This window comes from Giraffa tippelskirchi, chromosome 3, assembly GCF_054371585.1.
Source record: "Giraffa tippelskirchi isolate mGirTip1 chromosome 3, T2T-mGirTip1v1.2.pri, whole genome shotgun sequence".
Taxonomy (NCBI): domain Eukaryota; kingdom Metazoa; phylum Chordata; class Mammalia; order Artiodactyla; family Giraffidae; genus Giraffa; species Giraffa tippelskirchi.
The window spans coordinates 120,742,257-120,761,559 of NC_137277.1; the positions used below are offsets into that span (position 1 = coordinate 120,742,257).

At 38.6% G+C, this 19,303-nt stretch overlaps 1 protein-coding gene across 6 annotated transcripts in view; it reads right to left on the minus strand.

The window, feature by feature from the left end:
* Positions 1–19,303, minus strand: part of THSD7B (thrombospondin type 1 domain containing 7B) — a 1,641,422-nt gene that overhangs the window by 608,990 nt on the left and 1,013,129 nt on the right. For all 6 annotated transcript variants that reach the window (XR_014079260.1, XM_081579094.1, XM_081579097.1 and 3 more), the window contains one exon: positions 15,870–16,039. Coding sequence is in view for 5 of the 6 variants with exons in the window: in XM_081579094.1 (XP_081435220.1) it covers positions 15,870–16,039 (170 nt within the window). In the remaining variant the exon portion in view is untranslated. The remainder of the gene's footprint in view (positions 1–15,869; positions 16,040–19,303) is intronic.

Here is a 19,303-nt window from a genome sequence, read left to right on the forward strand (position 1 = left end):
CTGAGTTGTCTTACAGATGCCAAAACCTCCACCAAATGGAAGAAATTAACTACTTGATGACCATGAGCATATGGCCCTCCAGACTTCTTGGCACCTGAGGGTTGACACTCTTAACCCCTGTGACACTGCCCTGTTACCTTACCATCAACCAACTGGAGAATAATGCATGAGCTGATCACATACCCTGCAACTCCCATCCATCCTTGCTTTTAAAAATATTTTTCGTCCCAGACTCCTTGTCTGGTGCCCTACAATAAACATTGCTCTCTCCTTCACCACAATCCAGTGTCAGCAGATTGGCTTTACTGTATGTGGGTGAGTAGATGTAAATTTCAGTATGGTACAACAAAATTAACAAAATTTAGTGATAAACTAAATGTGGGCAAAGAGGTGAATGACAAGAGAAGTGCCAAGGATATTGTCCAGGTTTCTAGTACAAATGTTTGCAGGAAGAGAGAAAATTTCCTGAATTTTGGAGCCCTGGAAAAGAATCTGATATGCTGTTGAGCAGAACAATGAAAAGTCCAATATGGGGAACACTGTAGTTAAAATGCTATAGTTTATTCCAAAAGAAATATCTGGGTTCTGTACTGACCTCCAAGCCTAAAATAACAAGGACAACTCAGAAATATTTCATCAAGTCAGAAAGAGCATTTAAGTCTTAGAAAAGCAGACCTTAAAAGAATAAAATGAACTATAATTATATATTCCATACAGAAACACAGAGACTCTTAGAATTAGAAGGGGTATCATGATTCAGCTATTTCTTTTTCAGTTTTTTTCTTAACATGGAAACTGATTCTCCACTCCAGTATTGAGAAAATGGCCAGAAGACATAAAGAGTCATCTAACCATTCTTAAATACACAGAGACCTTACGATTAAGATCTAAATGACTCTTCCATCTTGAGGACAGAATCTGGCAAGAAGTCCAAACCTAGAGCCAAGAAGAAAGCTAATGACTAAAATAAGTTGGTGAGAAAGTTGTGAAACTTTCCTGAAGGAAAAGCTGGACAAAAAGTTGATATGTCTTCAATGTCCTACTTGTATTCACATATTCAAAAAGGCTGGAGAAATAGATTTGGAAGGAACAGCTTTATTTCAGAAACTGCACTCCCAAGAGAAACCTCATTACCTCTTGGCTTAGTGTTCGAGGAAAATGTAATCCAGTTGACAAAATAAAGTTTAGAGAGACAACTAACTAAAGATTGTAAATGCACCAGCCTCAACATGGTTTGTTTGTTTGTTTTTTCCCAAATATGATCTTCAACTCTGAATGGAGAACTTAATTGTTCACTAACGAAGTGCAGGTGTACGTGAACAACTGCAATACAGAGAAAAACTGTTCCAAAGTGAAAATAAATGCCTGAAACTGAATGGCAAGACTAGATGCAGAGGTTTCTATTCATTTGTTCAAGAGATACATACTGAGCTCTTCCTCCTTTTGCTGGATGATATACTAACTGCTGTGAAGTTGACCAAAGATACTGAAAATGTTACAGCTCACAAAGATTCATGTCAGATGAAAAGAAGAGGAAAAGGACTAGGAATGGGAAGAAATGGGGAAGAAAATGAATGATGAGGAAGAAGGAATATATAGAAGGAGAAGGAAGGAAAATGAAGTTGCAGTGGAGCAGAGGAAGAGAAGGAAAATGAAAGAGAAGAATAATTTTTACAGCTGCCGCTGTACTTCAGGCTCATACTATGTCTCGTGTAGATTGTTATAATAAATCCTTCAAAATAGTATCTCTCATTTTTTCTTGTGATACATACTTGAGTTTTGTTGTTGCTGAGCCCTCCAGAAAGCAGAGCTTCTGATGAGAATTAAGGTGTTAATACTTTATCTGTGAGATACAAGGCTTACCAGGCAGTAACAGAGGAAAAAAACAGTAGGGGTAAAGCAGGGAAAATAAGAAGCAATGCTATGTGATGTGTTTTGTAGGCTACCATTTTACAATACACCACAATGATATATAGCAGATTTGTGTATTTGGAAAACAGAATTTCTCTAGAAGGGTAAAAAAAAATGTATTGGAATCATATACAGGTACACTGGGAATAACCTGTTGTTGTCGTTGCTATTGTTGTTTAGTTGCTAAGTTGTGTCTGACTCTTTGCAGCTCCCTGAACTGTAGCCTGCCAGGCTCCTCTGTCCATGGAATTATCCAGACAAGGATACTGGAGTGGGTTGCCATTTCCTTTTCCAAGGGATCTTCCCAACCCAGAGATCATCTCCTGCATTGTCAGGCAGAATCTTTACCACTGAGCCACCAGGGAAGCCCCAGGAGTAGCCTAGGTCACTCCTAAATTGTATTTCCCTCCGATGATGTTTCATTCCTCAAGGATCCAGGTCTCCTCTCCTTCTGGATTGTATTTCCCAGTCTGAACTATCCAGCCCCTCAGCTGCTGCTCAGGAAGCCAGATCCCAGGCACAACAACATGGTGTTGTACCCAAGTCTGGAAGTGGAGTAAGAATCACATTATTGCAGAGCATCAGCCAAGAGAAAGAAAGATGAAGGTGGTAAAAGAAACATGAGAGAGGACAAAGCTCGAATTCAGTTCAAGCATCTTTTATGTGTCAGATACTGTGCTCAGTGCTGGGGTGGTGGGACAGTGACATCACAGACCTCACAGATCTTGCACAGTAGCCTGGTTAACAGTGAACACAAGCAGTGTAATTACAATGCAGTGAGATGACACGGCTGGGGAGCAGAGACTCTTTGTCATCTCATCTGGAAGGACTGATGCTGAAGCTCCTTCAGTTTCAGGTGAATCTTGGCCTCCTGATGCAAAGAGCTGACTCATTGGAAAAGACCCTATGCTGGGAAAGACTGAAGGCAGGAAAAAAAGAGGACAACAGAGGATGAGATGGTTGGATGGCATCACCGATTCAATGGACACGAACTTGGGCAAACTCCTGGAGATAGTGAGGGAAAGGGAAGCCTGGCATGAACTGCTCTTCATGGGGTTGTAAAGAATCAGACTCGACTTAGTGACTGAAAAACAACAACAAATGTCAAGAACAGGTTGATAATCTAAGGAATGCTTAAAGTAGACTCTCGTCAAAATTTTTACTAAGTTCAATAATCAAAAACATTTGCTATATCATAAAGATGTTTGTGACACTTGATTAAAAAATCGCTGAGATACAAATGCATTGAAACAGAACCAGTAGAAACCAATCTCAATTTAGACTCCTTGTGACCTAGTTCCCTATAAGTATTTCATTTTCAACTTTTCTTAGCTTTCACACTTTTGGAGAGAATATTTGAACTACATTCTCATATATGCTATATAGTCCCAAAAATTGAGTATGTTTCCAAGGTAGAAGGATTATAGGTCAACAGATTTTTCTGTCTCTTGGTCTCATGTGAACTGCCATTCAACACCCAGCTATTAATTGGCAAGAATTACTTTGTCTAGTTATCTGTTCATCTCTATTACTATAAAACAAGAAAAAACTCTGTAACCCCATTTAAACAGTCTCATTTCTCCTCTAAGGGTCTACACTAAGGAAATTTCTAAGCACATTATTTTCCTGACAATTTTCTCACATCCAAATGAGGTTATTGACCTTTAAATCAATTTCTAAAGACAGGTAAAGGACATTTCTAGACCTTCAAATGATGGTAGAGCACCTCCTTCAACTGTCTCTTAAGAAATCTGTTCATCTGTTTATAATGTAAATTGTTTCATATCTCAAAACGTTCTTACATACTCAAATAAATCTGCAAAAAGCACATGACCATTCACAACAATTCTCTTAGCACACTGACATTTGTACTCATTAATTGTTTACCCCTATAGTGCTCCCCCCCTTTACCCTCTCCCCACTATTAAACTGTTTTCAATATCTGAGTCTATTTATGTTTTTTATATTTATCCATTTGTTCTATAGTTTAAAGTCCACATATAACATCATATACTATTTTTCTTTCCCTAATGTATTTCAATAAATATAATATTCTCCAAATCCATCCATGTTTTTACAAACAGAAAAATTTCATTCATTCTTTTATTGGCTGAAAAGTATTTCATTGTATAAATGTACAAATATTCTTTATTCACTCATACAATTGATGAACTTTTAGGTTGATTTCATAACTTGGCTATTATAAATAATGCACAATGAACATTGGCATGCATATATCTTTTTAAATTAGTGTTTTGTTTTCTTCAGATATATACCCAGGAGTGAAATAGCTGTATCATAGCTTTGTTCTATTTTTAGTTTTTTGAGAGGCTTCAATGTTGCTTTCCACAGAAGCTGTACCAATTTACACTCCCATCAAGAGTGTATGAAGGTTCCCTTTTCTCTAAATCTTAGCCAATATTTGTTATCTCTGGTCTTTTTGACTATGGTCATTCTGACAGGTATGAGGGGATATCTCATTGTGGTTTTGATTTGTATTTCTCTGATATGCAGATGACACCACTCTTACGGCAGAAAGTGAAGAACTAAAGAGCCTCTGGATGAAAGTGAAAGTGGAGAGTGAAAAAGTTGGCTTAAAGCTCAACATTCAGAAAACTAAGATCATGGCATCTGGTCCCATCACTTCATGGCAGATAGGTGGGGAAACAGTGGAAACAGTGGCTGACTTTATTTTTCTGGGCTCCAAAATCACTGCTGATGGTGACTGCAGCCATGAAATTAAAAGACGCTTACTCCTTGGAAGGAAAGTTATGACCAATCTAGATAGCATATTAAAAAGCAGAGACATTACTTTGCCAACAAAGGTCCTTCTAGTCAAGGTTATGGTTTTTCCAGTAGTCATGTATGGATGTGAGAGTTGGACTATAAAGAAAGCTGAGTGCCGAAGAATTGATGCTTTTGAACTGTGGTGTTGGAGAAGACTCTTGACAGTCCCTTGGACCGCAAGGAGATTCAACCTGTCCATCCTAAAGGAGATCAGTCCTGGGTGTTCATTGGAAGGACTGATGTTGAAGCTGAAACTCCAATACTTTGGCCACTTGATGCAAAGAGCTGACTCATTGGAAAAGACCCTGATGCTGGGAAAGATTGAGGGCAGGAGGAGAAGGGGACAACAGAGAATGAGATGGCTGGATGGCATCACCGACTCGATGGACATAGGTTTGGGTGGGCTTAGGGAGTTAGTGATGGACAGGGAGGCCTGGCGTGCTGTGGTTCATGGGGTCACAAAGAGTTGGACACAACTGAGCAACTGAACTGAACTGATGATTAATGATGTTGCACATCATTTCATGTGTCTCTTGGCCATTTGTATGCCTTCTTTGGAAAAGTGTCTATTCAGGTCTTCTATTTTTTAATTGGATGATTTGTTGTTTTTTTTTTGAAGTCATGTTGTATGAGCTGCTTATATATTTTGGATATTAACTCTCATTGTTCACATCATTTGCACATATTTTCTCCAATTCAGTAGGCTAGCTTTTTATTTCACTGATGGTTTCCTTTGCTGTGCAAAAATTATTAAATTTAATGCGGCCCCATTTATTTTTCCTTTTATTTTTTTAAACACTTTTTGTGGACCATTTAAAAAAAAAGAAATGAATTTGTTGCAATATTACTTCTTCTTATATGTTTTGGATTTTTGGCCACAAAGGATGTGAGATCGCAGTTTCCCAACCAGGAATCAAATCTGTATCCCCTGAATTGGTAGGCAAATTTTTAACCATTGGACTGCCAGGGAAGTATTATTTTTGCTTTTATGTTTATTTTTGCCTTAGAAGACATATACAAAAATGTTGCTATGATTTATGTCAAAAAGTGTTCTGCCTATGTTTTCTTCTAAGAGTTTTATGGTTTCCAGTGTTACATATGGTATTTAATCCACTTTGAATTTATTTTTGTATGCCATTAGAGAATGTTCTAATTTCATTCTTTTTCCATGTAGCCATCCAATTTTACCAGCACCACTTATTAAAGATATTGTCCTTTCCCCAGTGTATATTCTTGACTCTTTTGACATAGATTAATTTACCATAAGTGTGTGTGTTTACTTCTGAGCTCTTAATTCTGTTTTGTTGATCTATGTGTCTGTTTCTGTGCCATTCTATTTTTATGACTGTATCTTTGTAACATAGTCTAAAGGCAGATAGTGTGATATCTCCAATTCTATTTGTCTTTCTTAAGATTGTTTGGCTATTCTTTTGTGGTTCCATATGGTTTTTTTTTAAATTATTTGTTCTACTTCTGTGAAAAATGCCACTAGAATTTAAACACAGATTACAGTGAATGTGTAGATTGACTTGCACAGTATGGCCATTTTCATAACATTAATTCTTCCAATCCATGAGCACAGTGCATCTTTCCAACTGTTTGTGTTTTCTCCCGGAGTTTGCTCTAACTATGTTCACTGAGTCAGTGATGTCATCCAACCATCTCATATTCTGCTGCCCCTTCTCCATTCATCATCAATCTTTGCTAGCATCAGAGTCTTTTCCAAAGAGTTGGCTCTTCCATCGGGTGGCCAGGGTATAGGAGCTTCAGCATATTAGGTAGGGTTGATTTTTAATGAATATTCAGGGTTGATTTCCTTTAGGATTGACTAATCTGTTCTCCTTGCAGTCCAAGGGACTCTTAAGAGTATTCTCCAACACCACAGTTCAAAAGCTTCAATTGTTTGTTTCTCAGCCTTCTTTGTTGTTCAAGTCTCACATCCATACATAGCTTCTGGAAAAACCACAGCTTTGTCTATATGGACCTTTGTCGGCAAAGTGATATCTCTGCTTTTCAATACACTATCTAGGTTTGTCATAACTATTCTTCCAAGGAGCGAGTGCCATTTAATTTTGTGGCTGCAGTCACTGTCCACATTGATTTTGGCGCCCAAGAAAATGAAACCTGACACTATTTCCACACTTTCCCCATCCATTTGCCATGAAATGATAGGGCTAGATGCCATGATCTCCGTTTTTTGAATGTTGAGTTTTAAGCCACCTTTTTCACTCTCCTCTTTCACTTTCATCAAGAGGCTCTTTAGTTCCTCTTTGCTTTCTGTCATTAAAGTGGTATCATCCACATATCTAAGCTTTTTTGATATTTCTCCCAGAAATCTTGATTCCAGCTTGTGATTCATTCAGCCCGGTATTTCACATGATGTACCCTGCATATAAGTTAAATAATCAAGGTGAAAACATACAGCCTTGACGTACTTCTTTCTCAATTTTGAACCAGTCTGTTGTTCCATGTCCAGTTCTAACTGTTGCTTCTTGTCTTGTATACAGGTTTCTCAAGAGGCAGGTAAGGTGGTCTGGTATTCCCATTTCTTTAAGAATATCCCACAGTTTGTTGTGATCCACACAATCAAAGGCTTTAGTGTAGTCAATGAAGCAGAAGTGGATTTTGTTTTTTAATTCCCTTGCTTTTTCTATGAGCCAGTGTATGTTGACAATTTGCTCTCTGGTTCCTCTGCTTTTTCTAAATCCAGCTTGTACATTGGGAATTTCTCAGTTCACATGCTGCTGGAACCTAGTTTGAAGAATTTTGAACATAATCTTGCTATTATGTGAAATGAGTGCAATTTGTATGGTAATTTAAACATTTTTTGGTATTACCTTTCTTTGGGATTAGAAATAAAACTGACCTTTTCCAGTCCTGAGGCCACTGCTAGTTTTCCAAATTGCTGGCATGAGTGCAGCACTTTAACAGCATCATCTTTTAGGACTTGAAATAGCTCAGCTGGAATTCCATCCCCTCCACTAACTTTGTTCGTAGTAATGCTTCCCAAGGCCCACTTGACTTCACACTCCAGGATGTCTGGCTCTATGCAGGTGACCACACCATCGTGGTTATCTGGGTTATTAAGAGCTTTTTTGTACAGTTCTTCAGTTTATTCTTGCCAACTTTTCCTAATCTCTTCTGCTTCTGTTATGTACTTGCTGTTTTCATCCTTTATTGTGCCTATCTTTGCATGAAATGTTCCCTTGGTATCTCCAATTTTATTAAAGAGATCTCTAGTCTTTCCCATTCTACTGTTTCCTCTGTTTCTCTGCATTGCTCACTTAAGGAGGCTTTCTTATCTATCCTTATCTATCCTTGTTATTGTCTGGAACCCTGCATTCAGTAGGCAACAGCGGCAGTGGTAGGGCCAGGATACCCTCCATTCCTGGGCATCCTCCAACATCAGTTTCAGCCTTTCCCAGACCCCCTTCCCATCCATTCCAGCAGGGCCTTTGCCTCCACCCTTGGTCACACGCTGACCGATTCTTGATGGAAAATGAAGATTTACATGCTTAACAAGGACCAGCATGGGACAACCAGGGCACCAGGCATGTCATCCAGCTACATTAAGTGGCTGAAGGCCATGTCTCTGCTAGTTAGGGCCTGACATATCATAGTTCACTGGAAAAGGGGATGGCAAAGCACTTCAGTATTCTTGCCTTGAGAATCCGATGAACAGTATGAAAAGGTAAAAACATGACACTGAAGGATGACCCCACCCAAGTCAGTGGATGGTCAATATACTACTGGGGAAGAGCAGAGAAAGATCTACAGAAAGAATGAAGAGGCTGACCAAAGTGGAAACACCCAGTTGTAGTTTCATCTGGTAGTGAAAGTAAAGTCTGAAGCTATAACGAATAATATTGCATAGGAATCTGGAATGCTAGGTCCCTGCTGCTGCTGCTGCTGCTAAGTCGCTTCAGTCATGTCCGACTCTGTGCGACCCCATAGGCGGCAGCTCACCAGGCTCCCCCGTCCCTGGGATTCTCCAGGCAAGAACACTGGAGTGGGTTGCCATTTCCTCCTCCAATGCATGAAAGTGAAAAGTGAAAGTGAATTCGCTCAGTCGTGTCCGACTCTTAGCGACCCCATGGACTGCAGCCTACCAGGTGGCAAGAGTACTGGAGTGGGCTGCCATTGCCTTCTCCATGCTAGGTCCATAATTCAATGGATTGGTTAAATTGGATGTGGTCAAATGAGACAGCAAGAGTAAACATTGACATTTTAGGAATTAGTGAACTAAAATGAACAGGAATGGGGGAACTTAATTCAGGTGACCATTATATCTACTACTGTGGGCAAGAATCCCTTAGAAGGAATGGAGTAGACCTCATAGTCAACAAAAGAGTCTGAAACACAATACTTGGTTGAAATCTCATAAATGACAGAATGATCTCAGTTTGTTTCCACGGCAAACTATTCAACATCACAGTAATCCAAATCTATGTCCCAACCAATAATGCTGAAGAATCTGAAGTTGAATGGTTCTCTGAAGACCTACAAGACTTCCAAGAGTTAACACCAAAAAAGGATGTTCCTTTTCATCATAGGGGACTGAAATACAAAAGCAGGAAGTCGAGAGATACCTGGAGTAACAGACAAGTTTGGCCTTGGAGGACAAAATGAAGCAGGGCAAAGGCTAACAACTGTGCCAGGAGAATGCACTGGTCATAGCAAACGCTCTCTTCCAACAACACAAGAGATGACTCTACACATGGACATCACCAGATGGCCAGCATCAAAGTCACATTGATTATATTCTTGGCAGCCAAAGACGTAGAAGCTCTATATAGTCACCAAAAACAAGGTCTGTGGCTCAGATCATCAGCATCTTGTTGCAAAATTCAGACTTAAATTGAAAAAAGTAGGGAAAGCGACTAGGCCATTCAGGTATGACCAAAATCAAATAATTTATAATTATACAATAGAGGTGATGAATAGATTCAAGGGACTCGATCTGGTAGACAGAGTGCCTGAAGAACTATGGACAGAGCTTCATAACATTGTAGAGGAGGTGGTGACCAAAACTATCCCCAAGAAAGAGAAATGCATGAAGGCAGCATGGTTGTCAGAGGAGGCCTTACAAATAGCTGACATAGACTTGCAAGTCCCACAAATTTCTCTCTTAGAACTGCTTTTGCTGTGTCCCATAGGTGTCAGATCATTGTGCTTTTTAGTTTATTTGTTTGTTTTCATTTGTTTCCAAGTATTTTTTATTTCTTCTTCTTTTTTCAGTGGCTGTTCATTAGCAGATTATTTAACCTCCATGTCTTTATATTTTCTGATTTTTTTTCTTGTAGTTGATTTATAAAGCCATATTTTTGTGGCCAGAAAAGATGCATGATATTACTCTAATGTTCTTAAATTTAATGAGACATTTTATTCCCTAGCATATGATCTATCCTGCTTAAGTGCTCCATGTACACTTGAAAGGAATGTTTTTGTTTTTGTTTGTTTGTTTGATTTTTGCTGTTTTGGGACTGGATGCTCTATAGATCTATTAATATCTATTAAGTCCATTGGTCTAATGTGTTATTTAAGGTCTGTGTTTCCTCACTGGTTTTCTGTCTGATCTGTCCATTGATGTAAGTGGGATCTTAAAGTCTCCAACTATTATTATGTTTCTGTCAATTACTCCCCTTATGTCTGTTGTTATTTGCTTTATGTATTCAAGTGTTCCTATGTTGCATGCATATACATTGTTGTATCTTCATCTTGGAATGACACCTTAATCACTACGTAATGTTCTTCTCAGAACCTAGTTTTTAAGTGTTATCTAACTTCCTATGCTCCTCTTATAACAGTTCACATGCCACTGTTGAATATAAACATTTCTACATATTTTCATCTGTCCTCCCAGTCTTGACTTAGAGTACATTTTCCTGTTGATTCTCAAAACTTTCTTTAACCATCTGCATTGTGAAGATTAATGTCAGGCATCACTAAATGGTTCTAACTATGCCATATATATGGGGCTTACCCAGTTGCTCAGCAATAATCTGCCTGCAATGCAGGAGGCCCAGGTTCAATTCCTGGGTTGGGAATATCCCCTGGTGAAGGAAATGGCAATCCATTCCAATATTCTTGACTGGGAAATCACACAGACTGAGGAGTCTGGCAGACTATAATCCATAGGGTAGCAGAAGAGTTGGACATGAATTGGTGACTAAACAACAACATCATATATATAACATATATATATATACACACACATATATATTACAGCCTAGCATGCGGCAGTCCATGAGGGTTGCAAAGACTTGGACACAACTGAGAGACTGAGCGACAAAAACAACATATTATATAAGATTACTGAAATACACTACCTAAGATACTATAGCATAATTGTTAGTACAACTGTTGTCACAAATAAAAGACTATAAGTTAATGAGGCATCTTTATAATTCCTGTGTCTAGGACAGGCCCTAAAATATAGCTAGTACATAACAAATTATTTGGAAAAAAAATATGTTATGTGTGACTGTCATCAATTTTTTCACTCAACAAACCAGCATATTTAAAACTAGGACATATCATGTACTGCCTTAATGCCAATTCTGGGCCTAACTTCATAAAGACATAGGACTCTCAAGAACTATTTACTCTTAAATGGTGTGGAGTGGTCAACTAAGTATACTTAACAAATCAAAGCTAAACTGTGCCCATTCTGAAGTAGTTGAGTCCATCTAATGGTAAATAATAAACCTAAAACATGGGAAAATATCTAGGTAATACTCTGCTTAACTGCCACCACACCAGTATCTTTTTCCAGTCTTTCTTTTTCAGCTTTTAGGTTTCTGTTTTGTTTTTTTCACCATATAAATACATTATATCTCTATGCTATTTCAACCTGCATTTGTTGACATGCCACTCTCCAGGCCACATTGTCTTGGATTAAATACATTCTTCCCTGTCTCTATTAGATTAATGATGGTATGTCCCTTGTTTCAACATTTTACCATCTGAGAAATGACTCTTCAATGTAGGCTGAGTGGTTTTAATTTCACCTTAGAAAGAGGCAAGAAGAAAATGGTCTCAACAAATCCAAGTGTTTAGATTTATAGGTAAGCATCACTCTTGCAGGTTATAATTATAATTTTATAATTCTTCTGAATTATAAAAGAGAAATACAATTTTCTCCACTACAATAACAACTGGTAAACAAAATCATAAATATTCTGCTATAGTTTGATTCACACATTGACTTGGCTATTACTATTACTATTGGCTTGGCTTGTTACTATTACTAGCAACACTTCTGATATTTAATATTACAGCATTAATTTGGAGAGTGAAAAGTTTGGCTTAAAGTTCAACATTCAGAAAACTAAGATCATGGCATCTGGTCCCATCATTTCATGGGATATAGATGGGGAAACAGTGGAAACAGTGGCTGACTTTATTTTTGGGGGCTCCAAAATTACTGCAGATGGTGATTGCAGCCATGAAATTAAAAGACACTTACTCCTTGGAAGGAAAGTTATGGCCAACCTAGATAGCATATTTAAAAGCAGAGACTTTACTTTGCCAACAAAGGTCCGTCTAGTTAAGGCTCTGGTTTTTCCAGGAGTCATGTATGGATGTGAGAGTTGGACTATAAAGAAAGCTGAGCACCAACGAATTGATGCTTTTGAACTGTGGTGTTGGATAAGACTCTCGAGAGTCCCTTGGACTGCAAGAAGATCCAACCAGTCCATCCTAAAGGAGATCAGTCCTGGGTGTTCATTGGAAGGACTGATGTTGAAGCTGAAACTCCAATACTTTGGCCACCTCATGCGAAGAGTTGACTCATTGGAAAAGAGCCTGATGCTGGGAAGGATTGGGGGCAGGAGGAGAAGGGGACAACAGAAGATGAGATGCCTGGATGGCATCACTGACTCAATGGACATGAGTTTGGGTAAACTCCGGGAGTTGGTGATAGACAGGGAGGCCTGGCGTGCTGCAGTTCATGGGGTCGCAAAGAGTCGGACATGACTGAGCGACTGAACTGAACTGAACTGAAAATACCACACGGTCAGTGAATAGCAGGACCAGGTAAATATGCCATATTATAGTACTACTACACATACGATGACCTGAGGTCAAATGGAGAATTGGGTATCAGCAAGAATAAGTTGGCAACAGAACTGCACTGAAGTCCTAATTCAGCCTCACCTTCCAGAATGAGACTCAAAGGACCTTGGGAGAGAATTAGTAGTCTTTTCAATTTTTTTTTTCTTCTGGCATTTAGAAATTCTATTGCATCTTATCTCATGAGAGATCCTGGAAGTAAATCTTATTTATTTATTTATTTTTTGAAGATTGTAGGTTCCTCTAAGATCAGATTCTTGGAATGCAGAGCAGCTAGTTAACAGCGGATGGTGGAATTTTCAAGGAAGAAGAATCAAGAAATTTCACTCCAGAAAGTAAGCAGCATATTCTGGAGCCAAAAGTAAACTTAACTTGGTGGGAAAGTCAATTGTGACTGAGAAGAGTTTACCAAAATCAATGCCATTAAATGTCCCTCTCCCTTCAAAACAAAATCTGACACAATAATGGGGGAAAAAAAACAAAACAAAAACAAAAAAGCTGATCTTCACAAAAATGGAAATGCAAAAAAAAAAAAAAAAAAAATTGTTACCAAGTCTGACCTTTGTTACTGCGTTAGTGCTTCCCTGGTGGCTCAGACGGTAAAGCGTCTGCCTGCAATGCAGGAGACCTGGGTTCAATCCCTGGGTTGGGAAGATCCCCTGGAGAAGGCAATGGCAACCCACTCCAGTACTCGACTGGAAAATCCCATGGACGGAGGAGCCTGGGAGGCTACAGTCCATGGGGTCACAAAGAGTCGGACACAACTGAGCAACTTCGCTTTCACTTTCACTGTGTTAGCAGAAAGGTTAGAAATATTTAAATTCTGCCTCTTTAATTAGGTAAACACACTCTTTGGTCTCTTACAGTTGCAATTCAATTATTTTCTTGTATTTCACTTGAGCCAAGAAGAAACTTTCATGTTGCCAGATTTGTCAAGGTATATCCATAAATGACAGGCTTCCCAGGTGGCTCTGTGGTAAAGAATATGCCTGCCAAGCAGGAGATATTGGATACCTGGGTCAGGAAGATCCCCTGGAGGAAATGGCAACCCACTTCAATATTCTTGCCTGAAATATCCCCATGGATAGAGGGACCTAGTGGGCTATAGTCCATGGGGTCGCAAAAGAGTCAGACACAACTTAGTGACTAAACAACAATCCATAAATGATAACAGTAGAAAATGAAAGCATTTATAAGAAACAAAACTAATAAATAATATTTCTGGTTCACTTCCACACAAGAGCAAAATCAGACCTTTGTTAATGACTACAAATATAAGTAGTAAGCAATATCATGCCTTTAATCCAATGTGGCTGTCCTATATTTTCCAATGCAGCAACAGTTTGACTACTTTATTAAAATTTCTACAAGAATACATGGTTTCATCATATACATACATGGGTATGTATCTTGTCCCCACATCTAAGCACCTCCACCAACCACCCCCCAAGGCCTGGTTTACCAAGCTTGGGCTTTCTAAGCACTTTCTGTTTCCATGTGAACCAAAGTATTAATTTAGAAGTATGCCTTGTCCTAGGATTTTTTTTCCTCTTTTTTTAGCTGCTTGAAGCATATTGTACTGGGGCTTAACAGGCTGCTAAATGTGCACTCACATCCTTCCTCTGCTTAACATTTCCCAACATGTAGCATATGATTCCCAACCCTAGAACACCATCCTTCCAATTTCCTCCTAATTACAAACTTCCTGCCCAGCATGTTTCCATTAAGAAAGCTAGAAAGACTAAAGTTGCAGAAAACTTTAGAAATAGTTGATCCATAAGACAAGAAAGCTATTTTTACTAAAGAAACTTTAGGAAGATGTCAATAGAAGATTCAGTATTGAAGCTGAAAATAGATCATAATATATCAATTCTAAAAAATTCTTATATATGTTTTGACCCCTGAAGACCCTGTTACTGTAGACAACAGTAAAGGAGAAGAAAGAGAAAGTGAAATAGAAAGATCACCAAGGTCTGAAAGAAAAATTTGAATTTTTTAATCTAAATTATATTCCTCCAAATTTAGAAAAGTAAGTATAGTCATATTTATCCTGGAAGAAAAGGTGTGTAAATTTTCACTTTCCAAAAGTGACATTAGAGAAGGAAGAAAATTCACCTATTAAACAATTCTAGCCCTATAAATGCAGCACTGTAACTTCAATTGTGGAAGCAAATGCTAAGGAGTCTGTAAAGATGACCCCTCTATTAGTCATGCAGTGAATCATAGAAGGCTATGGTCATGGCCTCTGAAATGATAGGAGGCCATGTCACAAAAAAGGCTCCTGATATGAAAAACTTCACAGGATAAAATGGACATATCTCCACAATAAGAAAGCTCACATCTCTCTCCCTAACCAAGTTCTACAGTAGAGAAATGGACATGCACGTTCTCAAGGAAGCATTTCCGTCTTGACCACTTCTACAGAGGCCACTGCTGAGTGCCCCTCCAATGTGTCTGGTACAGACCATACATTGTTTCTAGACTGGAAGCATTACTGTACACGCTTGGCTTTTTAATCCATTGACTTAAGTAAATCCGGGCCAGTTTTTCAGTTCTTATATGTTATCACCATGCCAAACTCTGAAACAAAAGGACTGTATATACCTAATGAGAGCCTACCATGGAGAAAGTTGTTTTTCCTCCCCTGCTTTCTTCCTTATTAATTTCTTATTATTTACATTCTGGCAATAAGAGAATGGATCCTTGATATCTGAAAATGATTTGTCTGTAGAAGTTCTCACATTCACAAAAAAATCTCTCTTATACAAAAAAAAAAAAAGAAAAAGAATGTTACTACTTCTTTGCCAACTGGCTGACTCCAGCATGCTAGCCCCTTAGCATATTGCATTCATTTCTGTTCCAGATCTTAAGTCTATTTTCTCATTTAATTTTCACAATGATCCTTTGCAATTGAAGAAATTGTTATCACTAGTATTTCTTTAACTATTCCTAACTATTGCAAGTAGCAGAACTTAAGGATAGTTGGCAAATAGGCAATAAAATTTTAAATTTGTGAATGCTGAAGGTCCATTATACCAAGGAGAATGCATTTCCTTTCCAATCAGCAGCAGAATCTGGCCCCAGGACTGGCTGCCTACCTTCCTTGGCCCTCTGTGCTGTGGATGCTGGTGTGCTCTGGGCACAGTACACCTCTCGGGTCTGGATCCCACCTCCACAAATGGGTCCCATCTCATGCCAGTGGAGGTACTGCTGCTCGAGAAGGAGAGAGACTTGGCATTCTTTCCATTCAGAGGTCTTCCAGGAATACCTGTTTGGTGTGATTTGTTTAAAAGAAGAAGAAGAAGTAGTAAGGAAAACACAGAATTCCATAGGAAACTTAAGTTATTGATATCAAATGTATGTAATCATCTCTCTAGTATCAAATCTTTGCCTATGGATAAAGACATTTACCAGCTTTGAATACTAAACCTCTTTTATTTCCTTGAGAAAAAGTAGGAAGCCTATCATGCTAATAGCACAGGACCAGAAGATCGAATGAAGGAAAATATGGATAAATAGTAGAGATGTCTCAGCCTTAAAGCTCTAAGAGAGTAAAGAATCAGAGAAAGAACCCTGGCAGTCCAGTGGTTAAGACTCTATGCTTCTAATGCAACAGGTGTGGGTTTGATCCATAGCTGGGGAACTAAGATCCCACATGCCACGTGGCATGGCCAAAAAAGTTAGAGGAAAGAGTTGGAAACCAAATGAGCTTAATTCCCAGCAGGTGAGCTCATCATGGGGTTTAATTCCACAAATTTTTAGATGACTTTGTGTGAAAGTTGGGCTTTCTTTTTTAATTAGTAGGACAGTGTATGAATGTGTGAGTATACTATTTTAAATGAAGAGAGACTACCTCCAACTTTTCAACCTTATTGATACAGGTATTTCTGTCAGTTTGACTCCATTGGAATAAAGGTATATGTATTGAAAATGAGTTCACCATCAGTTTAGTTCAGTCACTCAGTCGTGTCCAATTCTTTGTGATCCCATAGACTGCAGTACACCAGGCTTCCCTGTCCATCACCAACTCCTGGAGCTTGCTCAAACTCATATCCATTGAGTCGGTGATGCCATCCAACCATCTCACCCTCTGTCGTCCCTTTCTCTTCTTGCCTTCAATCTTTCCCAGCATCAGGGTCTTTTCCAGTGAATCAGTTCTTCACATCAGGTGGCGAAAGTATTGGAGCTTCAGCTTCAGCATCAGTCCTTCCAATGAATATTCAGGACTGATTTTGAAGATTTGACTGGTTTGATATCTTTGCAGTCCAGAGGACTCTCAAGAGTCTTCTCCAGCACTACAGTTCAAAAGCATCATTTCTTTGGTGCTCAGCTTCCATGCACTACTATACTTAATTGGTGAGTTGTTTTTCTTTCTTTCACACATATACAGACATGCCATTGTTATACTGATTTAGAATATGTCTTCCTGGTTTACAACTGATTGAGATACACAGTGATAGACATGTACATGCACACACAAATAAGGGGGGAGACATAATGAAGTTTCTACACAACTTACAGAAAGTAAAACAATGATAATAATACTACATTCATACCTAGAGAATGATTTCAGAAAGAATCTCCTTTTGTGGTTTATGAGAGCATTCCTCAAGCACATGGCATTAATATAACCCTACTGAATTCACATAAATAGCAGCAGATTCATTAGTTACTGGAGTAACAAACCAAACCTAAGAACATTCTCATATCTGCTGTCTCATTTCATATTTTAGGAAAAATTTCTCAGTTTGGGGATTGCTCAAACAAAAAAATAGCACTAAAAAATAAACATACCTCACCAAGGCCCTGGCCTTATAGAAACTAGAGTAAAACCGAAATCAAGTAACAGACATCAAAATCAGGAAGCAAATCTCCAAAATACCTAAGAGTGAGCAGAGCCCTTGACAATGAGGGTTGTCATTCTAAAAAGCTTGAAAGCTGAGGAACATCAGACCTGTGAAAAGCCCATTGTAGTAAAAGAATTTGGATAATCCTGTGGGATTTGTTGTAACAGGATTCTCTGCTCCCTTTGTCTCACTACTTCATTTTCACAGGGTTTTCCAAGTGAAAATCAGTCAGAGAGCTGGACAAGAGTCTGAAGTATAGAGCTAAGTCCTGCTTATACTAGGTTAATATAGACAATAATATGTTTCTAATTCCTGGGCATGAAAGATTGAGAAAAGTCTAAGTCTTTCCAGAGATGGTCCTTCTCCAGAGGTGATGATCCAAAGCTCTTTCTCCTCACTAGACAGAGGGGTCACCTAGACTCTGTGGTCACTCAGGCGGAAGGCTTGTCTCTGGTGTCTCTCAGTCTCAGAGCACAGGTAAATTCTCTTGTCTCTGGACTCTAAGGCAAGGCACAGTATGGTAGGGGTGGGTTAGTTGGACAGTTATCACATTCTCATTTCAAATCCTCTCCCCCTACTGATTCCCTAAAAGAGCTCTCTAGCTATTAAGGAGGTCAGATGCAATCCTACCCTAAGGCTCCTATGATACAGTGAGCAAATAAGGTGGGGGAAAGGTACAGTAAGGTGTGGACAACAAGCATGCTTTGGAATCAAACAGACATGGTTTGAATCTGAGCCTTTCCACTTACTAGTCATGTGACTTTGGCTCAGTTCTATTTTCCTAGCTGTAAAATAAGGGTAATAACACCGAATGTGGATCAAAGCACATAAAAAATGTTCAACAAATGTTAATTCCCTTTTTTATGTCCTTCTACACTTGTTTTTTTTTTTGTCTCCTGCTGACATAGAAAACACACACACACACACACCCAACATTGTACTTATGAGAACTTAACTGATTTTATTAGAAGTTAATATTAGGGATCTAGGAAGGCCATAGTCTTACCTCCAAGAATCAAAATTCAGTAAAGAGCATAAAAGAAACTTAGAGCATTTAGAATCATAGCAAGTCATAGCAATTTGTTCACTTGTTTGAAAGGAATGGGCCATGCTGCATAAACTGTTTTTTAAATTAATTTATCATGACCCTGTAAGAATTAGCAATGGAGGAATTTTGGAAGTCATTTTAGAGATAAATGAAAAGAAAAGTTTAATAACTATGGTTTTCTAGAAAGTCACAAAAACCCTGTTGGTAGCTCTTTAACCAAAAACACCCAAATTCCATTCACTGGCAAACAACAAATTCTCTAAAGAAAAAAAAAAAAAAAATAAATAGAAGATATTTATCATGATTGCTATTGCTTACTACCTCAGAGAAAATACCAATCTAGCAAGAGGCAAAGGAAAAAGCACACCAGTGAAGGACTTCTATATTCCTTTTTAACACGCCGGTCTTTTCATAGTCTTTGCTTTTTTATTTTTATTTTTTTTTTCAAATGCAGTATGTTCAGTCACAAATCACCTAGAAGCAAGGAAAACTGAACATTCTGAACTCATCCAACCTGGGAAAGTGTCTCTAGGATCTGACAGAATAAGAAATCAAAGGAGTCTTCTCAGCTAAATGTTGCCTCCTATCTCCCTCAGAAGCTGTGACAGGAATAGCCCCCCAGCCTCTGGACAATTTG